Raw genomic sequence first — 14,622 nt, 5'->3', positions numbered from 1 at the left:
CTACAAGTTGTTTTACTGAACCCTTACACCCAAAAACAAATACTGTGCAATTTGAAATCATTTCTGAGCATCTTTGGATATACATTTACAATATGAATGTAAAGGTTGATTTATTACCTTAATAATGACAGCATGTGCTGGCAGATTTACTCCCCATGCTAAGGTAGCTGTGCACACCAACACCTTGACAAGTCCCTGAGAGAAAAGCTGCTCCACTAAACTTCTGTCTGGCCTTAACATTCCGGCATGATGAATGCCAAATCCATCAGGAAACAGTTCTCGCAACTGTTTATTACGGGATTTCTGCACCTAAAATGAGGAAAGAGAGAGAGTGAGACTGATAATAAACAATGTGACAATACCAAAAACATACTGCATTCTTCCTCAGTAAACTGTACTAACATGCTTGCTTTATTTTTGTAGGGGGGTGCCCGTCTTAGTAATCCAAGCATTCTCATATTAATTGTAAAGTGTATACCTGTTGCACTATATCTGCCTATCCTATCCTGCAATGCTGTACTGCTCTTTTACACATTACTTCTACCTTCTGACATGTACATTTTTTCCCTTGATTTGTACATTTTTCTTTTCCAATCAGACCTGAAATTAGTCCAAAGTTATACAAGACTGAAATACAATTAAAATAATACCTAGATGACACACAGCAATTGATCTGCAGTGTATACACATACCTGACTTGATTTTAAAGGGGCTGTAAATACTAATGAGGAAGAATTTTAACATGTACACCCCTTCCTCATTATTCTGATGCCTCACCTACATACATATCAAAGTGAGATGAAACTGCAGGAAATCTTGTTACATTCCAAACTGAGACTGGAGCTGCTTCACAGATCAGGCACTACAAAAATGTGGGAGTATTACACAGGCAGTACAGAGATGTAAGCCCATTATCTTCCAGTAGTACCATCACTCAAAAGTATGTCTGTGCATATTACCTAGCTGACTGCACTATGCCAATTCCTAAACTATGTTACACATAATTGTGTTAAACAGCTCTAAAACAAAAACTGAAGTTGTGGCTATCAGACTAGTTAATAACACAAGAATGCAGCAAATGTAGTGTGCATTCATGAGGCATAACTTTTGAGAGTGAATATGGGAAGTGTCAGTTTTGAGAGGAATTCTTAATATTTGTGATTACTACCATCAAGATTTGTGTACAGATAGCACTGAAATATATAACAGCTGACAAAGAAAAAAAGAAAAGATAAACAAGATGAAAACCTAAGAAAAGACAAAACCAATTAGCACTTAGTAACAGGACAGGCTGCACCATGCATCTTAGCATGTTTAACCTTTCTTTTAGGTTAACTCACGTCTTTGCGCGTGGCTGTCAGTTTGAGACTTTTATTCCTATTAGGAGGGTAAAACTTCAGTATTTGAAGATGTACATAGCTTTGTGTGTTAGTATTAAGTTAATAGGCTCAAATGGATATGACAAGAAACAACTGCATAAAAGTTCAACCTGTCAAATAGTGTATGCATCTAACACAAAAGCTGGAACTAGACATTTAACAAAACAGGTGTTATACATATAAGGTGGGAATAATAACTTTTTAATGCAATGATGCTTTCTGTAATGTCTTTAAATGTCAATGGTCCCACAGATAAATACAAAAAAGTAAGAGTAGTGAACTATATTAAAAAACAGAGCGCGCAAATAACTATGTTACAGGAAACACACTTAGAAGTGAACATGTGAATTTGATAAAGAAAGGTTTTCAGGATGTTATTCAGCAGAATACCTGGGACAAAGGAAAACAAAAGCATCTCCAATAGTGATAGAAGAGAATAAAAAAAGATAATGGCAGATTTGTAGTGCTAAGCGTTTACTGGGAAGGGAGGAGGGCTACACTGGCATGTATTTATATTCCACCTAAAAATGTTATGAGAGAGATTAGGAAAACTCTGGGAGAAAATCAGTTTTCAGCAAGAAATATTACTAATAGATGGGGACTGGAATGTGATTTGCAATAGTGAAAATGTGTCTTGGGGGGGGGGCAGAAGGAAAAGTATAACAAAGGGTAGATTTTTCAAGAAATTTATGAAAATATTTGGCATGGAAGATATGAATTCAGTAATAGGAGTTTGGAGTGAATTAACATATTTCCCCAAGATATAAAAACTGGGCTATGCTACACAGAATTTACATTTCACAGGAACATGTGCATTTAATTGAAGGTCTTGATATGTACCCAATAACTATTTCAGATCATGCACCAATAACAATTAAAATAAACACAGGATAATGAAATAAAAATGAGACACCGGTGCTTTCTCACCTATTTGTTGAAAAGAGAGAAATTTAAGGAACTGGTAGTGGAGATTATTCAGGAGCTATTAGGGTGGATAGAAATTTCTCCTGAAAATAGAGCTAGGGAGTGGGATTAAAATTAAGGTGGATTTTAAAAATAAGGTGGAAATAAAAGAAAGGGAGCTAAGGTTAAGTAAAAAGAATTATTTAGAGGGACTGACAAATGGTAAAGTACTGCAGAATAGTAGGAATATCACAGAACAAGAGGAGGATCAACTGCAGAATGCTAAGCAGAAAATAAGGGATTACCCGAAAATATGCACGAGTTTAGAAAGATTGCTGTTAAGCAAATGTTTTTTTTATAACAACAGTAGAGCAAAAAACTTTTAGCAGAACTCAAGCAACAGAAAGTAGAAAGGGCCATCGCCAAGCTTAGGGTGCCTATAACAAGGAAGGTAACAAGAGATCCTGTAGAGATACTAGAAATATTTCTGAAATTTTATGAACATCTGTACAAAGCAGAGAAATATGGAAGTCAAGAAAAGATACAAGTGGAAATGTTTATGGAAGAATTAAATATGCCAAGGTTAGAGGTAGATGAGGCTCAATTACTAATGGTTAGGATAGGAGGAGATGAGAGAAAAATTGTGATGTATAACCAATCTACAGGAAAGTCCACAGGAATAGATGGTATTCCTATGGAAGTCTGGAATCTAGGAGGGAAAAAATTGATAAAGATCTGGAAGGTTTTGTTTGAACAGTATTTTAAGAGGAGAAGTACCAATATCTTGGAAGAAAGCAGTGGTAGCTTAAATACCTAAAGAGGGTAAAGATCCATGAGACCTACCTTCATACAGGCACATTTCAATACTAAACCATGATTATAAAGTGCTCAATGTCCATAATGGCTACAGGAATGACAAAGTAAAATTGATAGATATGGATTAATGTGGTTTAGTGGGGGAAGAAAACTATAATTCAAAGTGGAAAGGGATGACGTTGAAACAGGGGGAAGCTCAAGAAAAAAGTAAAGACTGGGATTTTGGATGCAGGCCTTTAAGGAGAATAACAAAAAACATACAAAATATTATATCCATAAAGTAGCAGAAAGCACTCTAAAAACTAAGCCAACGTAGGAATGGAGAAAAGAGATTCTGTCCATAGGGATAATTGCAATTAGGGTTATATACAATAGACAAGAGGGGGCTGGAATTTATTGGAGAAAACTGGCAAAGGAACCAAGGTACTGGGAGCAAATAACTACAAAGGGAAAGGTAACAGAATGGGAAGAGGCCGAGAATTTATTTGGACTGCAGGTTAGAGATTGCCTTCCCTATCAAGGACTGAAATCAAAGCATGTGCAAACAGAAAGAAATGGGGGGTCCCTAAATAAAAGACCAGCACTGGTAGAGTTTTTAGTAGAATCTAGAACAGGAGGTTAGAAAGGACTGGGAACAGAGAAGTTGGATAAGTAATTCACAAAGTAACAGTGGGAGGATATGTGTACGTCTCCCAAATATGCTACAAAATCTAGAAGATTTAGGATTTTTGCTTGGAAATGTTTACATAGATATTTTTATACCCCAAGTAGACTCCAGAGAATTTTTCCTCAGGTAGACAGCAAATATTGGTGGTGTGATGGAAGAAAGAGGTACTTGGGAACATATTTGCTGGGAGTGTAGTGGGTTGGCAGACTTTAAGGATTCCCTGCAGGATGCATTGTTGGAGAAGTTGGGTGGCAGATTTGTGTGACGAGGGAGATTTTTCTGAGCTATGATACAGAACTGGAATTACATAGACATGGTAACACCTTGCTGTGTCTAATTATGGTGGTTGCCAAGAAAGGAGTTGCTAGAAAATGGAAATCAAAATCTAAACCAACTATATCAGAAGTACTGAATATAGTAACAGAAATAAAGCAACTGGAATTGAAATCTTTAGGAAAGGGTAGGAGCAAACTAGAACGGAAAAATGGGAATTGTGGGAACAATATATACAAGGGAGGAATGAGATTTAAAAGAAGGTAGGACTTAAATGAGCTATGCAATGTTTGCCTGAAAACAATTGGGTAGATTATAAAATATGTATAATGTTTGCAACTGGGAGTGTGTCAGTATGGTTTGTGATGAAAAATGCTTGCAACTAGGACTGTATCGGTGTGGTTTGTTTTCATTTATATAAATGCATAATTGCTTATGTCATAAGTGATGGTTTAATAAAGATGTTTCTTGTTTAAGAAAAGGGGGCAGGAATTGAATAATTTATGTAATTTTGCTTAAATTAGATGACAATATAGCAATATATGTGAAGTAGAATGTTTGCTAATGTTAATTTGTTAATAGAGTTTGATTAATTTTGTATAAATGCAAATTTGCCTACATCACAAGTGATAATTCAATAAAGGTGTTTAAAAAATGTGAAAACTTTGAAGGTTATAAAAATGATCAAATAACTAAACTAAAGTTTATTACAGAGAACTGTGAAGTCTTCCCTTTGAGAAAAAAAATAATTAAAATACAAACCAAAGACTGGATTTAAAAATGTCAGAAGTTATATTAAATGGCATATACAGTGGAAAGCACTATGAAATGCTAATAAGTATAGTAAGCAACATTCTTAATTAAATGGATACATGAGTAAAAACAAGCTAAGGGGAGGTTATTACATCATTACACAAATAGCCCGTGACTTTTCAAGTGGATTATGGGTGCAAGGCACTGAAAACCAAACATTTTAAAGGACAATAGAAAAGTAGAAAGGATGCAGTTCACTGTAAAGCAATAAAGATGAAAATGTATCAAAAGGAAATCGCATTAAGCTCACTCCTTACATAAAACTATTCACCTAACCCATCTACTCTCTCTCCAATCATGATATATTCACTAGTACCCACACTCTCCTTTATAATCCTTACCCAGCTAACTTCCTATCACTCATGCACTCTGTCACTTTTCAATCCCTTCATTATATACCTTATTAAGAAAACCAATAAACTCCCACCTAATCTCACCAGACATAGCTTCCCTCGTTATTCCCTCTCAAAACTGCTGACTTCCTTAAGTATAATATAAACTTTCTTAACCCTGTAATTGACAAACCCAGACTGAAACCAAAAATTAAAATGGCAGACAAACACATATCCCAAAACTTAAAATGCAGCGGAAACATATACCTTAACCCCAGCCCAACCTCTGCTCTTCACTCATCCCACCACACTACCTCTACTGATCCCCTCTCTCCCTTACAATACTCCACAAACTCTTCCACTCCTTCATATTAACCTTAGAAAGCACTGGAATTCCATATGCATAATGTGCATTGCATACACCTGATACTGTAGCACTAACAAAGACATGGCTAAAAAATGAAACAAAAGATAATGTGATACTCCCACACACTCAGGGCATTCAGAAGATGTGAGAGAGCTGGTGGAGTTGCAATACTCTATAACACTCTATAGCTCACCCTATCATCTCCACCCCACCACACCCAAATTCAACAAAACTGAAATCTTCATCTCTCCTCTCAGACTAAATCAGCATAAATCCTTGTATATAATAGGATCTTATATCCCAACTGGAAACAATCATAGCACAGTATATCATCTCTTCTGCAGGGTAGTGTCCAGCACCCCCTACAAAAGATTACTATTAGATATAACTTCAGTACTGACTCTCTCCACTAGCAGCCCTAATCATACTTTAAATCTGTATGGACTAACAAATGAACACCACTCTCACTCACTTCAACAACAAAAATAATAAAGGTACCACAATAGACTGGATACAAATTTTTATGCCAAGTGAAATCTCAAACTCTAGGACCCCTCAGACTACCACATCCCTATATTCGCTACATGAAAGCAAACAAAATCCAGAAACAAAACTACTTTAATGTGACTCGTAACCTCTCAAATTTCAACAAAGACACATTCATCTCAAACCTAAAACAATATAACTGAACTAACCTAAGGCAACTAAAACTCAATGATGCTGTGTCTTATTTCAGTAATACACCCTTAAAAACCCTAAATGACCTGGCTTCACTAAGAAAAAAAAAAAAACAAGTAAAGTCAAATCATGCCCCCTGACTATCTACAAGCACAAAACATGCAACCTGGAAAACTTGGGCCACTAACAATCTGAAATTCAGAGAGCTTGGAAAATGAGCCAAATACCATACTAAATTAGATTAAATCATACTGTACTAACCTCCAAAAAACAGTATAAAAATCCTCAAATTATTTTGTTTTTTCAAAAATCAGCTTCTAAATCTGGGACTTTCAACACAGCCTTCCCCTATATTCAAATCGAAAAACTCAGCAGACATTGCTAATGAATTTAACTTTAGTTTATTAAATCAGTTTCTTCCACACTCAACAGCTCTAAAACAGTGATATGAACAGACTGCAGATTCTAATAACTCCCCATACTCTCTCTCTCCAGGCAGTCCCCACTGCCATCATTAAAAAACTACTACTTAAACTAAAACCAAGCTCCCTAGCACCAAATAATTTGCTTGGTGAATATCTAAAAATGTCAGCAGAGGCCATTTTTACCCTGTCTCAGTTTTAATAAGTCACTATCAATGAATCTTGCATACCTTTACAGTGGAAAAAAATGTTACATCCTCTCTATCCAATTACAGACAATCACCATCCCCTTCCCCATATCAAAAATACTGGACAAGCGCTTTCAGACCCAAATCCTATACTATATAATACAAAATGCACTCCTCTCTCCTTCACATGTTTTCTGTCCCAACCACAGTACCTCAACTGGCCTCCTTAATTTCATTAATACTGTTAACACAAAAAGAAATGATGGCAAACTTGTATCTGCTCTTTTTCTTGATCAATCCAAAGCTAGTGATATTCTCTCATCCTATATTCATAAAACAACTCTGCAAACTAGGCCTTGACAATTCCTCTCTATCCTGGTTTTCTAGTTACTTCTCTAATAGTTTCCAGACTGTAAAATGGTTCACTACAATCTCGCCCTTTCTCCCTGCTGCAGTTGGCATCCCACAAAGATCCGAAGTGGGACCTATCTTGTTATCCTATTCAGCATATTTGTTAATGACTTTGATATGGCCAGTAAGAATACTTCCTTAGCACAGTATGCAGACAATTCTACCACCATCTGCTCAGCAAGCAACACTGATTCCCTACAAAAAACTGACCCAAGAATCCTTTACTTACATAAAAAACTGGCTAACCACTTCCCAACTGTTCCTACACTTTAACAAAACGAGTTCTGCTCACTCTTAAACACCTCACAATAAAGAAAATAGAAAACATCCTTCACTACAATGCCCATATAGAGCTTGCCACACAATTAGAAATTTACATAGATGCCCTAAATCTTGACTTAAACATTCAACATACAGTGGAAAAAAACAAAAAATAAGCACTCTCTATAGGACAAAACCTGATCTAACACTGCAAAATGTCACATTACCACTACCCACCTACTACCTACTCTCTTCTACTCAGCACCACTATTGACAAATATTCAACTAACTCAAATAAACAAACTTGAACAGTATTACAAGGTCACAAAACTGGCACCGAATCTCCCCCATACAGCACATCACTGTTTGGTCCTCAGAGACCTCCAGTTACTTGAACTACCTCACCATCTCACATGTACCCAACATCCTGTTATCCACAATCTAACAAACAAACCAAAGGAACAGCCATCTCTAGCCAGCCTTGTACAACCCTACAACCCACCCAGCAGCTTGTGCTCTTTTGACAAAGACCTTCTACATATATCAAAACCTAATACAACTCTACAGGCTGCTCCCTTTGTTCCCAACAAGTGTCAAAAACCTGGAACTCCTTCCCCGTAACAGGAAGTTGGGACTCCTCAACTAAAGTCATTCAAACTACATTGCTCCTCTTCAACCTCATATCTGCTCAAATCCCTCCTTATCCTCCTCCTACCTCTACTGTAAGTCCTTACTTATCCTCCTCCCATCTATACTGTAACTCACCCTCTTTTCCCCCTTTTGTATACTCTTTCACCCTCAACTACCCTTCTCTTCTACTTCTTAACAGTAGCTCTCTCACCACTACACCACTTGTAAGACTTATTGCTTCTGTTGAAAAAAGTAACATTATGGGTGTTTGCATACTTTTATCAAGTCTGAAATGCAGTTCTCCATCTTTTAAAAAATGTTGTAAAGACTACTGTATATTATTACCTTAGTGTCACTCTGTCAATTATTGTTTGTACACTGGAACCTGTCTTCCCAAGCCTCCACTGAAAATGGGTTGTGTGCCCAGTTAGACTTTCTTAGTAAACAAAAGCAATAAATAAATAAATGAAAGTAAGATGAGTGAAAAAAAAAATAATTGGAAATCACATAATAGCTGGAAGAAAAACAAGTGAGAAGTTATAAGAAACATTTGATTAACTTAAAGGGAATAAATAAGATTAGAGGTGAAGTTTTCAGATAAAAGAGAAACAGCACAAAGGGGTCAAATAAGACAGAATGCTTAAGACAAGTTTAGAATTGTACTTATGAACAGATGGAAGACAAGTCTCCCACATTCACCCAAACAACAGTGTCATGATTCAAGAGATGTCTGTCATTGTGCATGGGCAAAGTAGGAAAAAGTTCCCCAATTCAATATATAGAGGAAGAATGGTGTTAAAAGTAAGGCAAAGCCAGAAAATGTGTAATGCTTTGTGAAGTTGTTAACTAATGCAAATGATTTTGTTTTGGGTATAAACTGAACCAAGGCATTCCCACTAAAAGTATCTCTACTGGCTAATGACCTAATACTAGTCAAGCCTAATGACTTCATTCAGTGCTTAGTTATATTTATCAAAACAAAGGGTAATGCAGTTTCTCACGTATCTGGAGAGTGCTTACCAAGTCTGCCACTTTCTTCTTTTAGAAATAAGACAATAACATTGTCATGTTCATTGCATTTTCTATACAGTAGCAAAGCTGTACATGGACATCCAATGTGTGCAGAATTCTCTAACATGTATTCGGAGTTGTCAGAAGATGCTGAAGAGAGGGGTGGAGGTACAAAGGGGCGCTCAGTGACCTGAAAAGTGAAGTTATAAGTATTTTTTAGGTTCATAGGTTCATACAAGGTTACTAGGTTAGCGGTGCTAAAGCTTTTACAAGCCTAGCCATGTTAATCCCTAGTATCCACATTTGTTTTTTTTGTGGAGTCCGCAGGATGAATATATGAACAGAGTGGGTCTGTGATCAACACTGCCTACCCCTGTCCATAAGGGACATGGGTGCCACCCCAGGGGAGAATTTCCGGTCTCCCACCCAATTATCTTGGTTGCATTAGAATAGGGTTAGTGACAAACTCTTTTATATGAACAGGAAGTCTATTCCAGAGAAGTGGCAGTCTCTGGGAGACGTATCTGCCTCTCCAGCATGTTCTGTTAATGTCACAAGCTAGGCTGAGATCTCTAGAGCAAGTGACTCTTGTGCCATTTGACTTGCGGATGTGCAGCATTTCCATTAGGGCAGGGTTGGAGATTGCCCTACGGGCCAGGCACAAATCACCTCTCAGCAACCTATAAGATGCAGAGTAAAGTGAAACTTTTTGGCAGGACACTAAATTTTAAAACTTTATTTCGTAATGAGACTACTGCATATAATGTTTTTAAAAACCTAGTGCTTTTGTGCCTCCCAGTAACCCTGGGATCGACTTGTTTGTTGATATTTGTGAAAAACAACTGAGGAGCAAACTTACTGAAGGAAGTAATAATGTTTTCCACAATTTGTCTAGCCTTGAACAGCAAGCACTTGCTGACCTTAAACATTTGAATAGTATGGAGATTAGCCCTGCCAATAAAGGCGGAGGGATTGTTATTTTGGACAGAGATGTATATATATTGATAATATGCAGACACATTTAAGCAACACTAAAATTTACTGTGAGATTTCTCATACCAATATGAAAGCTTTGATGGACAGACTACAAGTGTTATTGTTTGACTTATTAATAACTGGAATGATTTCTGAGCAACTCTGAGTATTTTAAAACAGATTTTCCAGTGGTGCCAATAATTTATGGTTTGCCTAAAATCCATAAGGATTTAATGAATCCACCTAAGCGGCCGATAGTATCAAGCCGAGGATGGGTGACTGAGCCACTATCGATTTATATTGAAAAAAAATCTACATCCTATTCTAAATGAATGTACAACTGTTTTATTAGATACTAAAGAGTTTTTAAATGACTTAAGCATACATCTTGAAGCAACAGACGATCCATGTTGGTTAGTGACAATTGATATAGAGTCATTGTTTACAGTGATTACCCATACCTGGGGAATAGAAAATGTTAGAGAACTACTTGTCAGGAGAGGTATTGAAGGCAATAAAATAAGATTGATTTTGTACACTATTGGAGATGATCTTAGGGAATAATATATTTATGTTTGGTGATAGATATTTCATACAGAAGGTTGGCGTGGCTATGGGCACAGCTTGTGCAAATAGCTACGCCAACCTATCCCTAGTGCAGTGGGAAAGTGATAATATCATCAAAAGTAATGTCTTTGCTAAATCCATCATTTGGTATAAATGTTTTGTAGATGATATTTTTTTGCTGTGGCATGATAATGAGCTTCACCTTAAACAATTTTTAGACTTTATTAATACTATTACTTCATTTTTGAAATTTACTTATAAGTATTCTAACAGAGAAATTGAGTTATTGGATGTGAAAGTTAAAAAAGATGCCCCTGAACTCAACTTCACTTCATTATATAGGAAACCCATTAGAAAAAACAATGTTCTACATAATAGTAGTATGCACCCTGGATATACTAAAGCCAATGTCTTGAAAGGACAAATAGTCCGTTGTAGGCGGTTACATAATGATGAAGCCCACCTTACGTGAAGCATTGACTCTACCTAAGTATGAATTTAGTGAAAGGGGATATAAAGTGAGAGATATTGAAAAGCAGATTGATTTAGCATGGAAAGAAAGAGAAGGGAAGTGTCAACCATACTATAATAAAAAAAGAAGAAATAATGCTAATGATCTAGCTATGAATAATGTGAATGTTACGACAACTCCAAGTACAAGAGATTTAGAGAGTAACTTGCTGCGTGTACCACTGACTTTTGCAAGCAATATTAATATAGTTTGTGATATAGTTAAAAATAATTGGTATATCCTATCTAGTGTAAAAGAACTTGATGGAGTGATAGGAGATGCACCATGTTTCTCCTTTAAGAATAATAAGTCTCTCAAAAGGCAATTGTGCTATAGAAAGATAGATGGGCCAAGTTATGTACAGTCTGATAGGATGGGTACGTTTGCCTGTAGGAGATGTACTGCATGTCATTTATATTTGGTGGTGGACAATATACACATCCTTTTAGAGGTTTTTCTATTGATACACACTTTTATGTGGACTGTTATACTGGGAATATAGTATATTTTAGTTTTTGTACGAAATGTCCTGCTTATTATATAGGTAAAACAAATAGATCACTGAAGGACAGGGTTTTGGAACATATCAGAGATATCAGAAACAATAAAGAAAGCAATGCATTAGCAATGCATGTGATGAAAGAGGAAAGTACACAGTTTTAAGTTTTTAGTTCTCCATATTGTTCGTAAAAATAAAAGAGGTGGAAATATTATCAATAGTACTGAAGCCTTAGAACAGGAATGGATTATTAAGTTCCACGCAGATAGACCACCTGGTCTAAAGTGTAAGGTTTCCCTAAAACCATTCCTCAGAAATAGAGCTTTAAAGCATTGATGCTACAGGTTATTTAGTATTCTCTACTTTACATTTTATAGTTTTTATTATTGTTTCTAGATAATTCAGAGATGTGTTCACACTTTATATTGTTTTTATACTATGAGTATTATTAATTGGTTTACTAATTTTAACATGGAACGGATTGGTTGGTAACATGATGCATTACTATTTAAACAATGTTTTAACTTTAGTAATATGTCTGATGAAGCAGAGAGGACTCTACAAAAGCGCTCACTTTTTCTATTAAAGAGTTACTTGCCATGTGTAATCCAACGAGTTTTATTTCATTTGTTGTTATTCTTAGTTATCGTTGGTTACTTCATCCAGCTTCGGGGATTTTATTTCTATAATTTTGAAAGGGCTTTCAGCCTGTTCATGTAGGTCATGGTTTGGAGTCTCTGTATTTTCATAATGAGAAAGCCCTGAGGTCTCTCCAGCTGCTGCAGGTATCTGGTGAGGTACATGCAAAAGAGTGCATTATGCTGTATTAGTGGGGTCTGATGAAGGTTGAGTACAGTGGTGTTATAACATCACTTGACCTGGATGCTATGCCCTTGCTTATGAGGTATGTTATATAGAAGGCTTTCCTTACCAGTGTGGAAACCTGGAGGTCAAAGTTCAGACTGCTATCAATCTGTCTTCCCAAGTCTCACACCACTGTGTTGGAACTCAGGGAGGTGCTGTCAATATCATAATTTGTAAGGAATTCTGTTTTGCCAACTGGGATAATAATGCATTTTTTTTGCATTTAGTTTTAGATCATAGCTTTGGCACCAATCATTTGTTTGTGTTAGCCCTTCTTGTAATATGTTGACATCACTGGGGGTCTCAATTATTGCTCCGAGTTTGCAAAAATCGGCAAACTTGGTGAACCAAAGGCCATCTACTTTGGCCTAGACTTCTGAGAAAGAGATCCCGAACAGTAAGAGGCCCAACACAGACTCCTGTGGTACTTCACTGTGACGGGTCTACTGATGGAGGTGGAGTCGGCAATTTTGACAGACTGTGGTCTATCGGTGAGCCAACTGGCTACCCATCTAGTAGTGTAAGGGTTAATCCATATCTGGGAGAGTTTCTCAACGATGCCAAGGTGGGGAATTGTACAGAAAGTCTTGGCAAGGTCGAGATAGGCAGTATGCACTGTCTAACCTACGTACATGGCTTTGGTGACATTCTCAAAGAAGTCCACCAGGTTTAATAAACATGATCTAACCTTAACAAAGCCAAAGTGGGTTGGGTCCAGTGTTTGGAGGTCTCCTATGTCCTTGTTGATAAGGTCCATGCTAATTCTTTCCATGGCCTTGCAGATGAGGTTGGTTAGACGTATGGGTCTTTTTTTACCAGGGTCAACTGATGGTCCCCTTTGTGCCATGGGATTACTGTTGCTGTTCTCCATTCTGCAGGAACACAGCCAGTTTTCAAGCTATGATTAAAGAGAATGCTAAGTGGGTCCCAATGAGGCTGTGTTTTTGGCCTTGACGAGTGCAGAAATGACCCATTCTCTAGAGATATTAGGCAGAGGGCTGACATCAGGTATGCTTTGGGATATGGTAGGTGGGGATAGGGGGTGAATCTGTCAGCTACAGGTTGGCGATAACTTTGTGTAGTATGAGTGATCCCATCTACAACCAGTTCGGCACATAGATGGGTATTCCCCTTTAGACTTCAGACGTAGTTAAAGAATGACTTATGATTATCCTTGGCTAGGGATGCGACTTTAATTTCATAATTTTCTTTATAAAACTTTACAAGATTTCTGATTTTCTTGTTTAATGTATACGTATATGTGATATTAACTATATATAGCGTCAAGTGGAGTTACATTAAGAATAATTTCACAGAAATGTAATATAAACTTACATATGTAGCTACTTCATTTCTTTACCCAATTACGTCTGAGTGACAAACATACTTTCACTCAAATACATTGTCTATGAGTACAATATTCACATAGATGGCCTGTGTGCCACAAACTTGGATAACTGCATGAACGAGGGAGGGATTAGCAGGCAAGAGTAGTAATATGCCTCGGCTACTGTGTGGTAGTTAGCCATTCCAGAGCAATACACAATGGTGAATACCAGCTGTATTGTTGAATAGCCACACCTCTAATAAGATTTCAGTCTAATTCTGGCCAAAGTCCTAGCAATCCACTGTATACTTCATATTGTGAATTTGGGAACAGCCAAGCTTCGGAAGCTTGGCTATTCCCAAATTTTCAATACGAAATATACAACAAGCTTTTAGTACTACAGTCAGAAACAGACAAACCACAGTCCATATTTCTGCTTTGTCTGACATGCCCTGGCATGCTAGTGGCAATAAACTCTGATTTTTAATTTGTTTAAAAAGAATACACGTGCACAAACATATTATTAAGCAGAACAAACATACCAAATATCTCTCAACAATTTCCCATCTCATGTTCATCAAAATCATAGTCAACTAAAATGACAAAATGATTACCATTTAATTAACTGGCCTGCAATTCGGACCTCTCAACTGTCCAGTTTTTCTCTGAGTGTCCAGATTCTTGCCTCATATTTTTGGTGTGTTCCTCATAAAATTTGTAGATTTATG

General features: G+C 36.8%; 1 protein-coding gene across 1 annotated transcript in view; it reads right to left on the bottom strand.

Moving 5' to 3' along the window:
* ASCC3 (activating signal cointegrator 1 complex subunit 3) overlaps positions 1–14,622 on the bottom strand; it is a 4,485,173-nt gene that overhangs the window by 1,634,674 nt on the left and 2,835,877 nt on the right. The window contains exon 13 of the mRNA XM_044069284.1: positions 118–309. Within this exon, the coding sequence (XP_043925219.1) occupies positions 118–309 (192 nt within the window). The remainder of the gene's footprint in view (positions 1–117; positions 310–14,622) is intronic.

The sequence above is a fragment of the Protopterus annectens genome, chromosome 1.part0, assembly GCF_019279795.1.
Source record: "Protopterus annectens isolate FY-2018-M chromosome 1.part0, PAN1.0, whole genome shotgun sequence".
NCBI lineage: Eukaryota > Metazoa > Chordata > Ceratodontiformes > Protopteridae > Protopterus > Protopterus annectens.
Note: the sequence above shows the minus strand (reverse complement) of the source record. Positions and strands in the feature narration are given on the sequence as shown.